The sequence below is a fragment of the Stegodyphus dumicola genome, chromosome 10, assembly GCF_044657685.1.
Source record: "Stegodyphus dumicola isolate Sdum_Otavi_A_Nest chromosome 10, ASM4465768v1".
In the NCBI taxonomy this organism is placed as follows: domain Eukaryota; kingdom Metazoa; phylum Arthropoda; class Arachnida; order Araneae; family Eresidae; genus Stegodyphus; species Stegodyphus dumicola.
This window is the reverse complement of record NC_140777.1, coordinates 136,810,835-136,830,954: the sequence shown is the minus strand read 5'-3', so window position 1 is coordinate 136,830,954 and position 20,120 is coordinate 136,810,835. Positions and strand designations below refer to the sequence as shown.

General features: G+C 29.5%; 1 protein-coding gene across 8 annotated transcripts in view; it reads left to right on the top strand.

The window, feature by feature from the left end:
• LOC118183007 (betaine-homocysteine S-methyltransferase-like) overlaps positions 1-19,512 on the top strand; it is a 30,313-nt gene extending 10,801 nt beyond the window's left edge. For 4 of the 8 annotated variants that reach the window (XM_035352418.2, XM_035352410.2, XM_035352425.2 and 1 more), the window contains 5 exons: positions 942-1,111; positions 8,814-8,917; positions 11,402-11,563; positions 12,810-13,021; positions 19,224-19,512. In XM_035352418.2, coding sequence (XP_035208309.1) covers positions 942-1,111; positions 8,814-8,917; positions 11,402-11,563; positions 12,810-13,021; positions 19,224-19,383 — 808 coding nt within the window. In that variant the 3' untranslated portion in view covers positions 19,384-19,512. Of the gene's footprint in view, positions 1-922; positions 1,112-8,813; positions 8,918-11,401; positions 11,564-12,809; positions 13,022-19,201 lie in introns of all 8 variants that reach the window. The other 4 variants (XM_035352438.2, XM_035352430.2, XM_085825579.1 and 1 more) reach the window with 3 other exon arrangements.
• The last annotated feature ends 608 nt before the right edge of the window (positions 19,513-20,120 follow it).

The window sequence follows — 20,120 nt, the reverse complement described above, 5'->3', positions numbered from 1 at the left end:
GTAAAAGTTAAATAATTCTTATGGAATTTAGATCTGCTTCACAACTTAGGATAAGCTATCATGTAGGGAATGAAATTTATTTCAACTTTCTATTATATTGCTGTCATTTTGCTTAATACTTCCTCCCCTGCAGTCATTGTAAAAATCTGTTATATGGTAAGTGCAATAATTTAAATATCATTTATGTAAGTTTATAAGATATAATTTATGCAGTTTAGCAAAAATGTAATTGCTTATTTTGTGAAAGATGTTTTAGATTTTGCTTAAATATATTCATAAAATGTGATAAATTAAAACTTTCATGTCTAAACTATTATGAAAAATTTGGGTATTCTGTCATTAAAAGAAAATGTGTAATGATCTTCTGTTATCAATGTAATTATCCATAATCTGATTTTTGATAAGATTGTGAACAGTTCTATTTAATTTTATCAAAAGTATGGCGATTCATTGAATAGATTAAAAATATGTATCTTATTGTGTTATACTTTTTTTTAATTTTTAATTTGTATTTAATTTGGGTGTGCTTTTACAAATATGTACCATCATTTCTTTCAAATAATTGAATTGATAGAAATATTAAGGTCTCAACATTAACTGTTTAAAAATTTGTACATATATGTATAAAAGATTGCTTATAAATATGTGTCTGTATTTGTTTATTGTTTGTAGTTGCATGTAATGCCCCCTTGTAATAAATGCTTATAATATTTTAATGGCAATAATTAAATTCATATTTTCAACCAAATATCTTGGTATTTGCATTTTTATGATGTTTCCTTAAAAGCTTTAAAGCATATTTTTTCCCTATAAAGAATATGTTTTGATTCCAAAGGTTTTAATTTTGTAAGTTGATTAACAATGATAGCTGATTTAATTTTAGTCTCATTTTTCTTGTGCTATAAAATATTTATTCTGATAGCTTTCAAAATTCATCACAGTTACCTTGAAAGGGGTGCTGACATCATCACAACTGCTAGCTATCAAGCCAGCATAGGAGGTTTTCAAAAGCATCTTGGTTTGAATTTGGATGAGAGCAAGCGGTTAATAAAACTGAGTGTTGAATTAGCTGAGAATGCAAAACAAGATCATTTAAAGGAATCTATTTCAGGTTTGTTAAAATTTATTAACTTATTAAGGCAGCAAATTTTGACTAGTTTATCTTAAGATTTGCCATTCATTGAAATTAAAAGTAACAGTAATTTCCAATTATTTGTTTTTTATTATGTGGTTCATTACTTTATTCAGTATACATGTTCCTTCTATTTCATGTGAGAATCTGAATTTTTCTAACAATAGTCATTTACTTTGTTTTATGTATAGTTTTTAACATTACTGCTTATGCAGCCCAGACCTATCTTTCGGACATTTTCTGGATCTTGTTGATTTAAGGGTATATCTATATATCAAACTTTGTGATTTGTTAGTCATTATATATCATATTAAAATAGTCATTATATATTATATTAAATTAGTCCTTATATACTAAAATAGTTAATAATTTAAAAATTGATATAGCTGAATCTTAGTTTGATACAGAAATTATATGAATAATTGCATTTTCTTCATTATAAAATGATTTAAAAATTAATAGAAATTTCAAAATAAAGACATATTAGAAGTTTAAAATATTCTGACTTTTAAGTGTGATGATCTTTTGTTTATAAATTCAAATGATATTTATATGAATTTATATTAACTTTTTATTATTTTTTGTATAATTGTTAAAATTTAATTTTTAACTTAATTAAAACTGAGTTTTTTTCCAATATTAGATGTAATTCTTCTGCCTCTTTTTTTTTTTTTTTTTTCTCCAGAAGATTCAAACATTTTCAAGAATTAATTTTAAATCTGTGTGAAAGAATTGCTTCTAATTTTTTTAAGTATTAGATTCAGTTTCTTATGCAAAAAAGAAAAAAATAATAATAATTGAATAAATAAATAAATTTAAAAAAATAAGGCAGCACATAAGTGACTATTTTTAACCAGTATGTAATGAATGGCATTAAAAGCATATTTCATTATTATGATTAATATGTTAATTATATACACTAGTGTATAAATCTGTAAAAATTATCCCTTAGTTGTACTATTATGAATCAATGAATAATATGTATTATTAATTACATCAGTTAGATATATTTATATGTTATTAAAAGGTATGAATTTTAAGAAGAAATATATTTATTTTAGATAGAGAAGTTTTATATAATTTATTTTGAAATGCATTATTATAAAATGTATAGTTTAGTATTGTGCTTTTAATGTATAATGAAGTGCTCAATAAATTGGTAGCACTTCTGAGATCTCCTCTGGAAATGTGCAAGGGAATGTGAATGATTTGATAAATAAAATGTCTAGCTATCAACTTTTGCAATATCATTAGCTCACTACTAATAATTGTAAATTGCAAGATAATTTCCTTAGTTTTGTGATTTAACATTAAATTTATTATTTATACATTGTGTCTATAATACATGCCCAATTTCCTGCAGACTTTGTGCACTGTAATATAATTTTCACATGAGGAGTTATTTGTAAATTTTGGTTTCATATAGTATTAAAATGTAAAGAAGTGTGTATACTGAAATATATAAAAGTTTGATTTCTAAAGCAGGAGACCTATTTTTGCATATAGACATTTGACAGAATCGCGATCAACTTGATACACTATGAGACACTCCCTACTGCATGTACCAACAGGGTTTATATAGCTTTCAGCCTGCCTTCCAGAACATTCTTGGCCAAACCATAAGAATTTGCTCCAGAATGTTCTCCATCTGTTTATGGCATATCTCCAATTTTATCACTAATTGGCAATTTCTTGCCAAATATGGAAACCCTGCCTTCCCTTGTCATTTCCTGGCAATCCTAAACTTGCTTTGTGGGAAAGTTATCTTTTCGCAGCTGGACATTTCATAACAGGTAGAGAGGACACTACATCATCAAGATTTTCACCCAATATTCCTGGAGTCTTGGTAGGTTTACATTTATTCATTTCAATGTTATTTAAAATTCTGGGTATGTAGTTTTCTTGACTGAGAATAAGTTTTTCAGATTCTGGCCTAATGTCTGTTCCTAAAAATTTGTGTTTTAGTGACTTGTCATAAGGCAAATGGTTTAGAAAGTTGAGAGATGAAGGTTTACTTCAGAATTTGAATTTCTAATTACATTAAGTTATCTACATATGCTGCTATGATAAGATTGTTGAGAGCTTATCTTTAGAAATATAAATGCCTTGATTTGATTTTAATCTTGTGAAATTCCTTAAGAACTTACATAATTCTTCATAATTCAGCATCCTGACTAATATAGTAATCCATATATACTTTTGTTCACAAAGTGTACTTTGTTAGGAGATATATATCCAGGTGATTGTTCCATGTAAATTGGTTTATTTAAGTAGGTGTTAACTATACAGTTTCTAGTATCAAAAAATCTTATTTTGCAGTTTTTGCAAACTGCAATCGATAAGGCTGCTATCACACGGCAATTTGTTTCAGAAGAACAACTGTTTGGAACAATTTTCCTGCTTTGTCACAACAGCCAATCACCATAGATCACTTTGGGGTTAACACAGGGTAAACTGGTTTCCCATTTAAACAAGCTGATAGCATTCGAAGCTGATAGCTGATTGATTGAAAACGAACAACTTGCAATTTTTTTGGAAAGGAAGGAAAAAGTCGCACGTCTTTCTTTCAATAGTAAGCTAGTGAAAAAAATTGTCCGAAACAGTTGTTCGAGTGAAACAAATGTCGTGTGATATGGGCCTAACAGTGTTCTAAAGGTTGCAAGTCTCATCACTGGGCCAAATCCATCTTATAGTCAATTGCTTTTCTTTGTTTATATCCGGTTGCTACTAGTCTTACTTTGTAAATTTTTTCTTAAATTACTCTTTTCCTCATTTTTAATTAATATCCAATGGCTTTTAATAACTTTCTTATCAATGTGTCATTCAACTAAGTTCCAGATTTCATTTGCCTCTACTGAACTCAGTTCTGTCACTGCGAATTGCCAAAATTGATTTTCTGCAGATTCCACAGCTTTAGCATATGTCTCAGATACTTCTTCATTTGCTTTGCATACTAATTAATCTTTTAATTTTTCTAGTGGCTTCGTCACCCTCGCTGGTCTCTTCTGTACAGAATTTTCATGACTTTCATTTCCTGGTTCTTTAGTTACTTGAGGGGACCATTTCTAATGAACTATGTTTATTGTGTTCATCATTTGGGATTGATGGTAAAATTTCCTCAGATTCTTGATCTGATCATCTTTTCTCTGATCTCTGTCAGTTACTCCTGAAATGTTTTCACTGTCATTAGTTTGTGCCTTGTAGAAAATAATAAATTCTTATAATATTTGATTTTTATTGAATTTTAAATTGATTCTTTTCAGTAAAGCTGATCCAGTTTTCTGCTTATTAAATTTTATCTCTCTTACTTCTTGACTTTTATTTAGCTCAGGAATATAAATATTGAAGGCTTTTCTCTGCATGTTATAGCCTACAGCCTACCATAATTCTTTTTTTTAACTTTTAAATTCATCTTTTCACATTTTCTTGTCTTATATGAACATTATGCTTCACATCCAAATCTTTTAAGACAAATAATGTTAAACTTGCATCCTGTATATAGTTCAAAAGGTGTAAACTTTTAGTCATTTTTGTGACTTCTGTTATTTACATGTACAGCTATTTTAACACTTTCAATCCAAAATTTTATTGGCAATTCAGCATCAGTCAACATAGCTCTTATAGTTTGAATTATAGTATGACTAAGGTGCTCAGCTCTTCCATTGTTCTTCGGAGTGTACGGTGTTATAAGTTCATGTTTACTTCCCATTTTTCCAAAATATTCGTTTGTACTTTTAGCTAAGAATTCAGTGCATTATCACTGCTAATTCTCTTCAGTTTCTTTCCTGTTTTCTTTTTTCTTGAGTGATAGGCTTTATTAAAGATTCTGCAGTTTCATGCTTTTTCTCAATTATAACCACAAATGTGAAGTTACTGTAATCATCTACTGCTGTTAGAAAATAACAATTTCCATCTATTTACTTCTCGATCAGTTCAATTAAATCTATGTGCCATAATTCTAAAATGTCTTCTGATTGCTTGAATTTCATGCTTTTGTAAGAAGTTTGTGTCATTTATCCTAATGTAAAGGGTTCACTTCATTATTAGTCTTGGAAATTTTTACATTTCACGAATGATTGATGAGTTTTTTGCATTTCTATCCATCTTTCATTATTTAGACGACTTGTCTGTGATGTCATATTACATCATTAACATTACTAATTTTAGCTTCTATTATATTTCCTTTTTCAATTTCAAATTAATTTTCATTTCTGCTAGCTATATACAGAATGTTTCCATGTTTACTGATCACTTCTGCTTTAGTTTTGGTAAAATTTACTTTTAAATCATGATCTTCAATTTTTGTTATTGACAGTAAAAATTTAGTACTTGCACAACATTTTCTACTTTCAAAATATTCTTATATCTATCAGGTTGTATTTTTATTTTACCAGTACTAAAAAATTTAATCTCAGCTCCCTTTTCAGCTGTCATTATTTGTTGTTCTTCATCCTTAAAAATGGTAAATATTTCTTTATTTCTTGCCATGTGAGATGTGGTGTTCCTGAATCTATAATCCATTTAATTTTGTTTCCTTCTCTTTATCATTTCTACCTTGATTAAGAGTTTTTTCAATTTTCTTAAATACTTCTTGTAAACATGTAGCTGATTCATATTCTTTTCCCTTGTTTCGCATTCTAGTAGTTTTATTTGTTAAATTTCTTAATTTTCTATGTTCTTCTTCAGTTTTCTTTCTATATTCAGTTGATCTGTGACCTAATTTTCCACAAATAAAAAATTTTATAATATTGTTATGACATTTTTTTATTAAGTATCCTAATTTTTCACAGTTAAAGCATCTTCTTTCATGATGTTTTGATTCTGTTCAGTTTTTCTTGTGATTTAGAACCTACTTTTTTTTTTTTTTTCTTTTCATGTCTGTTTATTTTTTTCTTCTTTAGTTTCTTTTAATGCTCTTCTAATTGCAGCTATAGTAGCCTTTTCTCTTTTTTCTTTAATAATTTTAGCATTAAATTCAAATTCATTCCAAAATCTTTCTTATATGAATTAAAAATTCTTTATCTTTTATTTCATCTCTCACTTGAATACTTTTATTGTTCAGAATTACAGCTCTATTCATGTAATCAACAGATTCATTTTGCTTCATTTTCAGTTAAGCTACTTCTATTCTACATTTGATTTGAGTATCTTCCGTTTTTGCCGCCATTTCATTTTTTTATTTTCTCCCATTCTTTTTTTTTTGCATTCTTTTTATTTGCATATTTTAATGCTTGTAGAGCCTACCATGTTTTGATTCATTATATTTCTTGTTATTTCATAATTATCATCCCACATCTCCTAAGTTTTCATTTCACTTCCATGATCAACATCGTTTCTTTTATATGGTTTTTGGTGGTTAATTGGCTTCGATGGCATTTCTTTATACTTTCAATCTTCTTAATTTACTTTTGGTTCTAATCGTCCATGTAAGATAATTATCATCAGTTAATTTTTCTATGTGTGTCAGATTTATCATATTATATACCATATTTCTCTTCTCTTCTAATTTATATTTGCAAATTATAATATAAATGAAATTTACCTGTTAAAGAAATCAGGATAGTCTTAAGCCTAAAGGACAACAATATTCCATATGAAAGTTCATCACTTGAAGGAGGCAGCTAGCTTTCTGGTACTAATTGTTAGCAATTTCTGAAAGGTATATTTCCTAAGCAACATAATACTACTTCAAAAAGAAATATTGAAACTCAATGCATTAACATTTTTTTTTTATTAAAAAACATTATCACAGCAAGTGCTACCACAATCCCTAAAACCATAACATACTCTACTGAAGCCAGTTACTTTAACTCTTTTACAATTTCAAGAAAACTATTAATATTGCCAAATATTAAGTCTTAAATTTATACTTTTGTAAAAAAATACAGTACCAATAAACAAAGCAATAAGTCTTTAATCTGGACTTCCATAATCTGGACCTCAAAGGTACAAACTTTCTGTGCATGCGTAGTGTTTAATGTATAACGGACGGGATAAGCTAGGCTAAAATTATCTAATTATCTATTTCAATTAATGTTGCAGATTGCATTGTTCCTCAATCTTCTAATTGTATCCGGCTTATTATTTTTTGCAGATTGTTAGAGCAATATTACAAAAGTAAGCTTGAACTTTCAATTATGTCAAAAAGAATTTTCGATTCTGGAGCTGCCAAAGGATCCACAAAGTGAAAGCATGTTTCGATGTCCATCAAACAAAAAGTAGAATTGCTGAAAAAAATGGATAAAGGATGAAGAAAGGGACAGAGAGCTTAGTGAAAACGAAAAAATTTCGATTGACAAGTTAGTCGGTATTCTCGACACAGCAATTACAGGGCTTGAACAGTGGAACTTTGTAACTGAACAAGAAATGATGTCTGTTTATAGAATTAAAGAGAAAGTATTAGCACATAAAATGAAGCAACTTAAATAACTTGCATTGAAAGAAATGTTTAATAAAGTAAATAAATAAATATTAAGCTTTTTTTTTTTTTTTTTTTTTTGTAAATTTTGATACCTTTTAGATCATAATTGCTCTTTATTTCATAAATTATGGTTTCATATTTTTAATTTTATAATTTCTGCATGCCATTTTACCAGATTTAAATTGATGATCTATAATCTGTGAAAACCCCTAATGCAGAATCGCCGAAGTCCCGACGAGTCCGGATTAAAGACTTTGTACTGTACTATCACGCATACATATAAATGTTTATGAATTCTCTCTAGAACAGGTTAAAAATTTCTTGTTGAAGGTATATAATATGCATGGGTATACATTGTATATATGTAGCTAAAATTTAGCTGGAGCTAAATACAGAAATATTTAGTTTTTGAGATAGGTTTTAATTTCCAGCTGGTTCAGGTTGGAATTCCGAATGAGATGAATTTATTATGAAACTGAATTGTAATAGGAAGAAAATAGTTCTTTTAGTTGTTAATAAGAATGATATTAATATTAATTATTAAATATATGTTCCCTTTTCTTTTGGAAGATCAAAGCACGTAGGGAATTTGGGGCACATACAAAAGATACAGTACTTCATATCAAGATGTGATTGCTCCAGGTATTAGAATATTTATAAGTTACATTAGTTTGCTTGAGAAGGTCGTCAAATATCAAAATAAAGAAATAATTTTATCTGACCATCAAGAACACTATTCAAAATATTTATTTTTCTTTTATTTTTGGTTTCAGTGTCTTATTTTTGTTTACTTACTTTCTATTTGTTTGAGTATTTCATTCATTTAAAAATTTTTAGGTTAATTTAATTTTTATTATTTTATTACTCCTCATTTGTTGTTTTATTTATTTTTCTCTTTACTTGTTATTATTCTTGCTTACAGACTGCTTTTCATAGGGCTCTGGCATTTTTCATTTTAGAAATTAAGCCCCATAAGTATATATCATATTAGAGAGTTATAATTCTAGCAATCATGTTATTTTCTCAGGAACACTGCATTTGTTTTTTATTAATAGGTCATAGCAATTTTATTTTTCCTGGGGAAATCATTGCAATTAAAACTGTATAAACATAAATTTATCTACTATCTTTTATATTTAATACAATTTTAGAAACTATTGGGTTAAATATTTTTCAAACTAGTGTTTAATTGCCTTCAATTTAAAGTCTTGAATTTCTGTTCAAAGTCGTTTCAGATTAAAAAAAGGGAAATTATTTTAGAGTGCAAGGAGATATTGATTGCTGGATCAGTTGGACCTTATGGGGCTGCTTTGGCTGATGGATCAGAATATTCTGGGAAATATTGTGACAAAGTATCTCATGAGGTGAGAAAAAAAAAAGGGTTAAGCTGTTTGTAAAAACTGCATTTTATTTTCTTCTGTTCCAAGATTTAATAGAAGAAATTCTTTTAATTGATTTAACACTTTTGCATTTACTCAGATTTACTGCAGAAGATTTTTAAATAATGTATTTCCAGGTATTTGATTTTTTTCTACTATATTACTTCTAAATTATTTATAAGAAAAAGTGGACAGTGAGTAATGACATGTTTCTTCTGAAAAATGTACTACATTTTATTAAAAGCTTTGATGAAATATCAGTATTATAAAGTTATATTCATTTGTTTTCTAAATTTCTTATTTCCTGTTTAAAGAGCTTCACTTCCTTTTCCTTTATTTAACCTAGTTATAAAAATAGTAAATTTTACAACATTTTCTTCTTTGAAATCTATATTAAAATATTTTTTATGATGTTTAGATGTACTGAGATAAAGAACAGGCAAACCTCATTTGTAATCTAGACATTTTCTTTAAATATTAGCATGGTGTTTCAGATAACATAAATAATTTTTTAAGAGTCTTAATTATTAGAAAATAAATAAATTGGCTAATTTGTATGAAACCATACCTTAATTAATACTATCGTGACAGCATTTTAGAAATTCAGAAAATTATAACCATTAGATTTAAAAGGGAAATAAGATTCCAAGAGTGTCTGCGAAGCAGTTCAGAAATTTAAAAAAATGTGCTAAGAAGTGTGTAATACTAGAAAAAAGGTTTGTAATAGTAAACAGAGATGAGGCTGCCTTCTTAGGATCTTAGCTTTTTTTACATAAGCTGAAATTTTAAAAAAGTAACTTCCGTAACTTGTCCTAAAATTTTATAGATATGCTGGTTATTTTATCCTAATTGAATAATGATCAGTAAAACTATTAGTGAAGCCCAATTGTCATGACTGAGAAGATTTTAAAATATCCATGGTTCCTCAGAAGTATATAGGACAATCAGGAGAAGCACCAGCTTAGTATAGGTATCTTTGCAAATAGTCGTGTTATGTAAAAAGTTTGAAATCTGCATGGTGAAAGAATCAGAGCAAACTTAAAAATTTTAAGATTGGACATTTTGACATAAAACTGGATTATCAATATCTTTTGAACTTGTGCACTGTAGAGGATATGAAAATAATACATTCGCTTTGACTTTGTATCAGCCAAGATCACAGAGCATTATTTCTAATTTTATTTTGTGGACTTTAGTCAGATTACTTTGGCAGTAAAGATGAGATATGCCTTTTTGTATTGTATATTTTAAATATTTAAATCTTCCATTTATCACATTATATTAGTAAAGAAATAAGAGACACTCAAATAATTTTCTGGATTTTCATAGTATGTAAAAAAAAAAAAATATATATATATATATATGAAATGGCATGAATGCATGCTTTTTTTTTTCAGATTGGTAATATATCTAGTTGAGAGTTATAAAGTTATCTGTATCTATCTGAAGTTGTATTAAAATTTTTGCTTCATGTTTTTAGCAATAAATGATTGTAAGGATAATTTATTTTATAAGATAATTTTTAGAATTTAAATTTTATTTTGTGTTTACAAAAGCTTTTGGTAAAAATATATTTACAGGTGCCTCTTGACGAAAATTGGCGATTTTTGACTGTACATGGAAACCGAGTTTGTTCATTTCTTTGATTTGTTATTTTAACAAGTCAAAGAATTACACAAACTTGGTATCCTATTTTCACACAAAAACACATCGAGCTATTTCCACTTAAAAAACATCAGAGAATTAATTGCACAACAAAAATATATATAATCTCAATAAACTACATTTTATATCAAACAATCAAATAAGATAAAAGGGAAATTCATCTTAGTACTACACAAAGGAAATATCCACTTACCTTATTTAGAAATTTCCCTGTCTTCAGTCAAATAAAATTCCTTAACAGCTTCCAAAAACTTCCTAAAATTATCTGAACTAGAATCTGTATGCTGAAGTCGCCACATAAATTCACAAAGATAAGATTAAAAAATATCCTCCGTAGTGCCTGTATCCTCCGGCATTCGATCATATGCATTTCCTTTCTACAAACAAGACACTTATAATGGCTTCTAAGTAAACCTTCATTTACACACCAGTCAATTAATGTTGTTTTCCCCTTTCATTCCAAATTGTACAGAAACTTCAAATTAAACTTACCACATTCAGACATTTTACCATCTAAACCACAAAACAGGCAACGAACTTCCTAACCAACACACACCACAAGCCCTTCCAAATCTTTTCTCATCATTCAAATTCACCGCAATCACACAACCAATTACATCATAATAGGGTTTTCATAATATTCAGCTATTTAGATTACCATAAATGAAACAACTTGGCGGTAAATGAAACAACAACTTTGCGATAATTCAAGGAGCACCCTTAAATCTACTCTAACCGAGTTTTTAGAACACAAAATGATTTTATAGTTATCTTGAAATAGTGTATTGTTTTGAATTTTAACAGGAGCTTATTAAATGGCATTTGCCTCGTATCCAGTGCTTGCTTGATGCTGGAGCAGATTTATTAGCATTTGAAACAATGCCTGCTGTGAAAGAAGCTGAAGCACTCATGAAGTTACTTCATGATTTTCCTCATGCAAAAGCCTGGTTGAGTTTTTCTAGTCAGGTATTTTTATTGATTATGTATTTATGTTTGTTGAAAAGATATTAATTAAATTTATGAGCAGTTTGGGATTACTAAGAGAGATAATAAATTTCATGGCATTTAAGTTCAGCCAGAGATCAGCTGAGTCCAGCCCTAGTAATTTTTTTTTTTTTTTTTTTTTTTTTTTTTTTTTTTTTTTTGGAAGAAACTGAAATTACAGTTGAAGTGCTCGAAAGGTCTGAATGAGCTGGTCTTCAGTACATTTTTGCATAATTGAATAACATCATTTGCTGCAATTATTTATGTTATATATCTTTTAGCAAGCCAAATAAGCTATTAATTAGCTTTATTAATATACCCTAATTATGAAATGGAATACATATAGGCTGTCCTCATTCCATTAAAAAGAGCTAAGTGGGTTAGAATTTGAGATAAAGGTGTAAGTTTATAAGGCTGTGAAATTTACTGCTACTTATGAAACTAGCTGTGAAAACTAGCTGCTACTTATGAAACTAGCTGTGAAATTTACTGCTACTTATGAACACTAAACTTACAAACTTATTTTTATGATGTATTTAATTTGCTGTTTATCTGTTTATTATTCATTTAACTTAGTTCATCACTTAGTAATAATTTTATTTATATCATAATATTTTTTGTTACTGTTAATTTACTTTCATTAATGATATTTGATTTTTATGTTATTCTTTGACATTTCTGATATCCTTCTTTGGGGCTTTAGGGTACCTAATTTTAGAAATTAAATCCTAATTTACATAATTAAAAATCAGCTTCTCATTTTTTTACTTACTTTTTAGCAGTGAAAGCTTTAGCTTTCAGTTTTTCGTGACCTTTATTTTGCACAGCACATGTCTCTATCTGTATTGAATAATGAGTTTCCTTTTATGTCCGAGATTTGATGATTTTTAAACTACAAAAAAGCAAATGTTTGTGTGAAAGCTTTCTAAGAACCAATAAACTGATGTTAATTTTATATTCATAACTAAAGCAATTAATTAACCTTTTGAATTAGCCTTTTGTATCTGTAGAAATGTTTGGCGTTGCAGTATGAGAGAGGACTAAAAATTTTTAAGTGCAGAAAAAAGGGTTTTACATAATTTTCATATTTTTCTCCAATATAAGAATTTAAAATTATGTAAACCATTATTTAAAATTAAATAAATTTGGCTACAATTTATAATTTTTTAAGTGACTTTGTTAATTTATTTATTTGCTAATTATGTTTCTAATTGAATGTTTTATTTAGTCTATGCACTATACATGCAATGGAGAAGATATTAGTTCTGCTGCATTAAACTGTATAAAAAGGGCACCCAGTGGTCAGTTGGTTGCTGTTGGAGTTAATTGCTGTCCCGCAGAATTTGCTGGTAGTCTTTTAAAAGACATTGCTTCAGTTTCTGATGGTTTTCCTTTGATTGTTTATCCAAATAGTGGAGAAAAGTGGGATCATCAGCAAGGGTAATTCTGATTGTTTAAAAAAAAATATGATTATCATATAGATAATTTTTACTAATATTGTGTATAAAATATTAATACATTTTTCGGTTTTAAAACTGTATTAAACTATGAATAGCATATTAAATTTATTTTTAAAGACTTTTTGTTAAATTATGCAAAAAAAGCAAGAAAGCTGTAGCAAGTGTAACAAGCAATTATTTATCTTTTAGTATAGTTTTGGCTTTAAAAGCATTTGACAAATTAAGCAGAATAATTAGTGATGAAAGATAAAGTATAAGACAAAATTTTTGGATAATATGAATAACTTGAAATTCTTCTTTTATAATTCAGGCCTCAACTCAAGTGTTTAAGACTACTTAATCTACTAAGAGTAGTTTGATCTGCTTAGGTTTGAACCCAACTGAATAAGCTAGCTACATAATTGCTTTTATGATTTTACCCATATTTAATGTGAATATGAGCCCGTTTCTCTAAATGTCCTCCATAAAGACATCTTTCCTCTTAGGCAGATAGCCTTCATGGCTTTCCCACATACAGATAATCTAACATAACCTATAATTAAAATTTTTTAAATGAATGTAGGTATAAGCATCAATCATATTCAATATTTCTCAGTTGCATTGACATTATTTTTGTCCAAGAGACCAAACTCCAGCCAGGGAGAGCTCCCAAGCTTGCAAATTATGCATTATATAAAAATGACAGACAAGCTTCTAATACTCGTGATGTTTATCATGGTGGCACATGTGTCTATATTAAAAATTCAATACCACACAAAAGAATTGACACTCCGAGTATGAGTAAACTCGAGGCAACAATCATCGAAATTTTCATTCAAAATTCGCCCTCCCTTGTAATGATCTCTGCCTATCTTCCACCAGGTGGAAATTTACCTGTGGTTGATTTTAACAAATTGCTCACCTTTTCCAACAATCTAATCATAGCTGGTGATTTAAATTGTCACCACCAGCATTGGCGTTGCCATAGATCAAACCCTGCTGGTCGTGGCCTTCTAAAATGGGCTCAGTGCGCCCAAATTAAAGTTATTGCGCCGGATTCCCCTACTAGATATGGTTCACGGGGTGCCCCTTCATTCATCGATTTGGCACTCTTTCGAAACATCCCTTTTGGATATCATGTGACTGTGGAAAACTGTTTATCCTCAGATCACAACCCCGTAATCATAGACCTTAATTGTACTATCTTTAATCAAAATTCTCCGGCACTCGTCTCTACAAACTGGGACAATTTTAGTTTCAAACTTAAAAGTAAAAGTTTGCCCTCCCTTGAAATTAAATCCAGCCATGATATAGACTCGGCAGTTGATCACTTAACGACCATTTTAACAGATACTTATAAGGAAGTATCAAAACCCACCCTCAGACCCAATTTTCGTAAATTACCTCAAGAAATTAAACTCAAAATTAAAGAAAAGAATAAAGTACGGAGACTTTGGCAAAGAAATAGAAATCCTGGTTTAAAAATTCAACTCCGTGCTCTCCAAAATGAGATCAAGGCATCATGTGACCATTTCTTCCAATCACAATACACGAATTACATTCAGTCCCTAACGACCAATGATAACAGTCTTTGGCGCGCATCAGCCCGCCTACGCAAACACAAATCTAACATTCCGTCCTTAGCTACGGACGCAGTGGTGGCTCACACAGACGCTGAGAAATCCGAATTAATTGCGGATTCTCTTCAAACTCAATTTACACCACATAATGAAGGAATTTTTGCGAACAGCGCAAGTTCTTTCCCACAGGAAGTTGAACGTTTCCTCTCCTCGCCTTTTGCGAGAGAAATACAATATACATCCATGAGCGAGGTAAGTGAATACATTACCAAGCTCAAACCCAAAAAAGCCCCTGGTATGGACTCTATTTCTAATCGTATGATTAAAAATTTACCCACCCATTATCTATTTTTCTTAGTAATGCTTATAAATTTTATGATACAGCATTGCTATTTTCCTCAAAGCTGGAAACAAGCACTTATTGTGCCCATTCCAAAACCAGGCCAAAGCCTTTCTAACCCTCAAAATTATAGACCTATCAGCCTCCTATCCTCGTTATCAAAGATATACGAGTTTGTGTTACTTAAACGCCTGAATGATTTTCTCCGAAATCACAACGTTCTGATTGATGAACAATTTGGATTTCGAGCAAAACACTGCACCACGCACCAGCTGCTGAGGACAGTGGAGTTCATTCACGAAGGGTTTCGTAACAAAATGCTTACTGGCGCTTTATTTCTTGACATAGCCAAAGCATTTGATAGGACTTGGCATATAGGAATCATTATCAAGCTCATACGACTTGACGTTTCGGCCCATTTAATTCATATAATTAATTCGTACCTCACTAATAGATCTTTTTCTGTACGAGTTAATTCTATCATTTCGACACCCCGTCCTATACTAAGCGGCGTCCCCCAAGGGTCACTTTTAGGCCCAATTTTGTTCAACATTTTCATAAATGACATACCAAAATCACCAAGTATCACTCTTGCACTTTATGCAGATGATACGGCCATCCTAGCTCAACACAAACGCCTGGAAAACTTAGTCCGAAACAATCAGAGTTATCTCTCTAGCCTTGAGCACTGGCTCATCACTTGGAAAATAAAAATTAATGTTGCTAAATGTGCTGCTATGATATTCAAACGTAGCCCCCTCCCGTACCCTTCCATTAATATTAAATTCTTTGACGACTATGTTCCCTGGTCAAACTCTTACAAGTACCTAGGAGTTGTACTTGATTCAAAATTAACCTGCCGCCTTCACATTGAAAATGTTCTCAACAAAGCAAAAGGTGCCAGAGCCCAACTTTACCCATTTTTAGCTCGAAAGAGCAATCTGTCAATTAAAAACAAAATCCTTCTCTATACTTCCATAATAAGACCTGTCTTTATGTATGCATGTACAATCTGGGGTACTGCTGCAAAAACTCATGTGAAAAAACTTCAATCTTTTCAAAGTAAAACCTTACGTATGGCCCTAAACGCAGCTTGGTACGTCCGTACAGATGTGATTCATTCGGACCTTAATATTAAACCAGTTGATTACCTTATCAAAAAACATAGTCAAAATTTATTCCTCAAAATTGAACAGATTGATAACCGAGCACTTCAGCAGATGCCAGCCTATGATCCTACTATTTGCAGCTCACAGAAGAGACCAAGAGCCGTGATTGGCCGAGAGTTCGGCATCTACCCTCCATCTAAAAGGGCAAGACACGCCCTCTCAACATCAGTTCCAGCTCCCGCGCCATGAAGGAAGGAAGTCTCTTCAGCGAGCTGCCATATAATTGCTTATTACCATCTCTACCTGCAACCAAGATCTTCAAGCAAAGTTATCAATCTGTTCGCATAGAGTCACATCTCCCGCAGATTTTTTAAAATCTGCCTATGAATATTTTCAACGCGTTCATATTTATTATTTGCACTATCCTACACAAGCCACATGCCAATGAGCCTATTAATCTTAAAATCTTTCCTCTCCGCTTTCTGCTTTAGTGTTGTATTGTGTATAAAAAAAATTTATAAAAACCAAAAAAAGTATAAAATATAAAATACAAAAAAATTATAAAACCTAAAAACTTTTAAAAAATATTATGATTCTTAAGTTTTTATTATCTCATCTATCCCTAAACTTTCTTGAGCCAGTGGCTCCCTCTAGTGTGCATCAGGTAATTCACTTATGCAAAATTTTTTCTCATTTCTGCTCGCTTTTAGTAATTCTGATGAGGAGGTAAATGGTTTTGAACCATAGGAACTCCGTAATTTTCAAATCATTGGCATTGGCTCAGTTGCATTTACTCATTGAGTAGAAGATTGGTTAATTTTGCATTTAAAATTACATGTTCTTTCGTAAAATTATGCCCAGAGGAAAAAATATGGATGGCAATATTAGATTAAACACAAGACAGTCATTCAGCAGTCCCCAATTTTATAAACTTTGTATTAACTCTGAGCTGCACGATTCTGAGAAGTTTAGTAAAAGGTAATTAAAGCAAAATACATCATTTCTTCTGAGAACAAAAGATGGAAATTATCAGATTCATTGATCAAATGGTGGATTTGAAGCCTATTGCAATTTTTCAACAACAGATGTTAATACTGAAACAATGACATCTGTTGCATTTGATATAGAGAATAATTACACCACAGTGTAAAAATATAAAGAGAATATTAACTTTCAGATTAAAGAGGATGTGCTCAAATGTGTTTTTCAGAAAAGAGTATACTGTATTTCTGAATTCATTCTCCATGAAAAGGTGGTAATATTTGTCAGAAACTAAGTGATGGACTAATTTTAAATCAAGCAACCTATGATTAAGAGTTTTCAAATTGGTGCAAAGTATCAGTAGATTGAAAATTTAGCAAGAAGGACTGAATTTACTGAGGAAATAAAAACATTACATATATATTTAGTTTAGATATTTCAGATGAAATGCTATCATCAGGATTTTGACAGTGAAGTAGATTATGAAAATTATTTCCCCATTTTCTATAAAATGTAACAAAGTATCATTGGAATTGCAATTTAAGTAATTCAGTTGCTTCATATAGGTGTGGTGGTGGGTTAAAAAAAAAGGGAAAAAAAGTTTTTACATATTTTTTTTTTCTCTTGCAAAATAATTTGTTGAATTTGGCTGTATTAAATGCTACTTTATTGTAAGTCTAATTTATGAAAAAATTTGTTTTCATTAACCTTTTTTAGTGTAAATTATTAATACAAGTAAATCTTTTGTTTTCATTATAAGTCATTAATCTTTTTATAAACTCTTATTTTTTTATTAAATTCTATTTGTATTATCTTGTATTAAATTGTATTTTATGTATTTTGCTATAAGTTTCATATATTGTTTTGCATTATTTTTTATTACATATTTACAATAAATTGCATGTCATGAAATGATTACTTAATATATTTTCTCTTGAAGTATTGGTTGATTGGCTGATTTGATGTTAGATTATTATGCCTAGTTTTCTGATTTTGTCTTGCTTCTAATTTAATACAGATAATTTAAAATTTTGCTGTATGCAAAATCCATAACTAATAAATCCATAATAAATAACTATGCATACATACATATATAAGTAGATGTCAAAATATAGGACCAGATAAATTTGTAATTGAAAATAACAAACTTTAGAATGTAATCAATTTTTTTTTGAAAACTTTTATTTTTACTACTTCTTTGTTATAGTGGCCCTGAGACTGAATCATCAATCAACCGAGATATCTCACTTAATTCTAGCTGCATATTCTTATACCTCACCACTTGATTGTATATTAGCACTGGCAGCATGTTCTTATACCTTATAATCATATACTAGCACCGTGTTGCATTTTTGCTCTCACCGCATGTTCTTATATTATTTATTTTTTCTGAGGTTTTTGAATTCACATTATTTATTTAAAAATATATCCATTGCTATTTTTTGTTAATATGACATTAACCATCTTTAATTGACAAAGTAATGAGGTGGAAGGCATATTATTTTTCAAGAATGTGAAAGAGGTCTTTTACCTGACAAACGAGTATACAAAAATGGCCACAACATAAAACTTTATGCTAACAATGAAACCATTTGGAGGTGCAATGTTAAAAATTTCAAAAAGAAAGGCCTCTTGGAAATTGGTTCAGTGGTTCCAAAATATCATTCATCACTGCTATTAGATTTATGTATTATTGAGCAGATCAATTTATGTCTACGAAATGGTGAAATGAATAGCTTAAGATGTGTGAAAGTGCTACAGTTGACAGGAAAAATTAACATTTCATAAAATAATAATAATAAGCATTATCCTTCTTAAAACTATTCTTAGCAAACAACATGTGACTATTATAATATATATTGTATAGTTTATTTTTGGCAAAAATCTAAAATTGCCAAATATTGTTGGGGGGGGGTTGCTATAACAAAGAAGTACCAAAATTTACTAGTGTATCAATCTTTTATTCATTTTTCAGAATTTTATTTTCACTATCCTGTTTGTATGTATGGGTTCCATTTGTATGTATATATATATTCTTTATTATTTGTTAAAATACCAAATTTAAAGTAAAAAAGAAACAACCATTTTGTGCTATAGTTAAAGTTTTTGTAATAGTTTTATGGTGTATTTACAAATGTACCATTGTAGAGTTCCAAATTAATTAAAATCAGAAGTATTTGTTTCTCCTTATAGCTGGACTGGTGAGAAAGTAAAGCCTAATCATACTTATTTGGACACATGGGTTAATGCTTCAGCAAAAATAATTGGTGGATGCTGTAGAACTACACCTGAAGATATTTTTCACATCCATCAATTCGCCTGTGAGAAAAATAAAGAAAATGTAGTTGCATAATTTATAGATATTTATTGCTTTCCCTACAAGCAGCTCAATACATTGATGTGTAATGAAGAATATTATGAAGTTTCTTAAAACATATATTTTGTAAATAAAAGTGGAATTAAAATTTATTCACTCGCAAGACTTTTTGTTTTCTGGTGACTATCTGAAATTCATGTACATTTGGTATTGTGAGAAAACAATGAGGGTGAATGTAAGTGCTTATAATTGAAACTATTTCAGTTACTAATTTTTTGATGATGGTACAGAAAGTAGTTTAGCAAAAATAATTTACTTTACATAATTGTATTAATTATTCACATGCATATAAGGTCATTCTAAATCAAGAATCTGTGGTATAGGACATTATTAGAAACATGCAAGATGCTTCGGAGCAGAGATCGGAAATCAGCAATACTTTTTTCTTTGCATAATTTTTTCAACTGCTTGATAAAATATTTCTTTATTTTATTTAAAACACAATAAAATGGTTAATTTTATTTTAATTTTTATTTTATATATATTTTAAGTTCAGAGGTATGATTGATTAAAAAGGACTTTAAACTAGAAGTACTATTTCAAAATATATCATATCTGTAAAAACCGAATTCCCAAAAGCAGAGTTTTATCAGGATCAAATTATTTATTAGTTCAGGCCCAAATCGAGGCCCCAGCTTTCACTCATCTTTAAGTTTTGTAGATCTAAAAATAGAGGGGAAAAACAGGGTCTAAATTCTGATTCACAATTTATT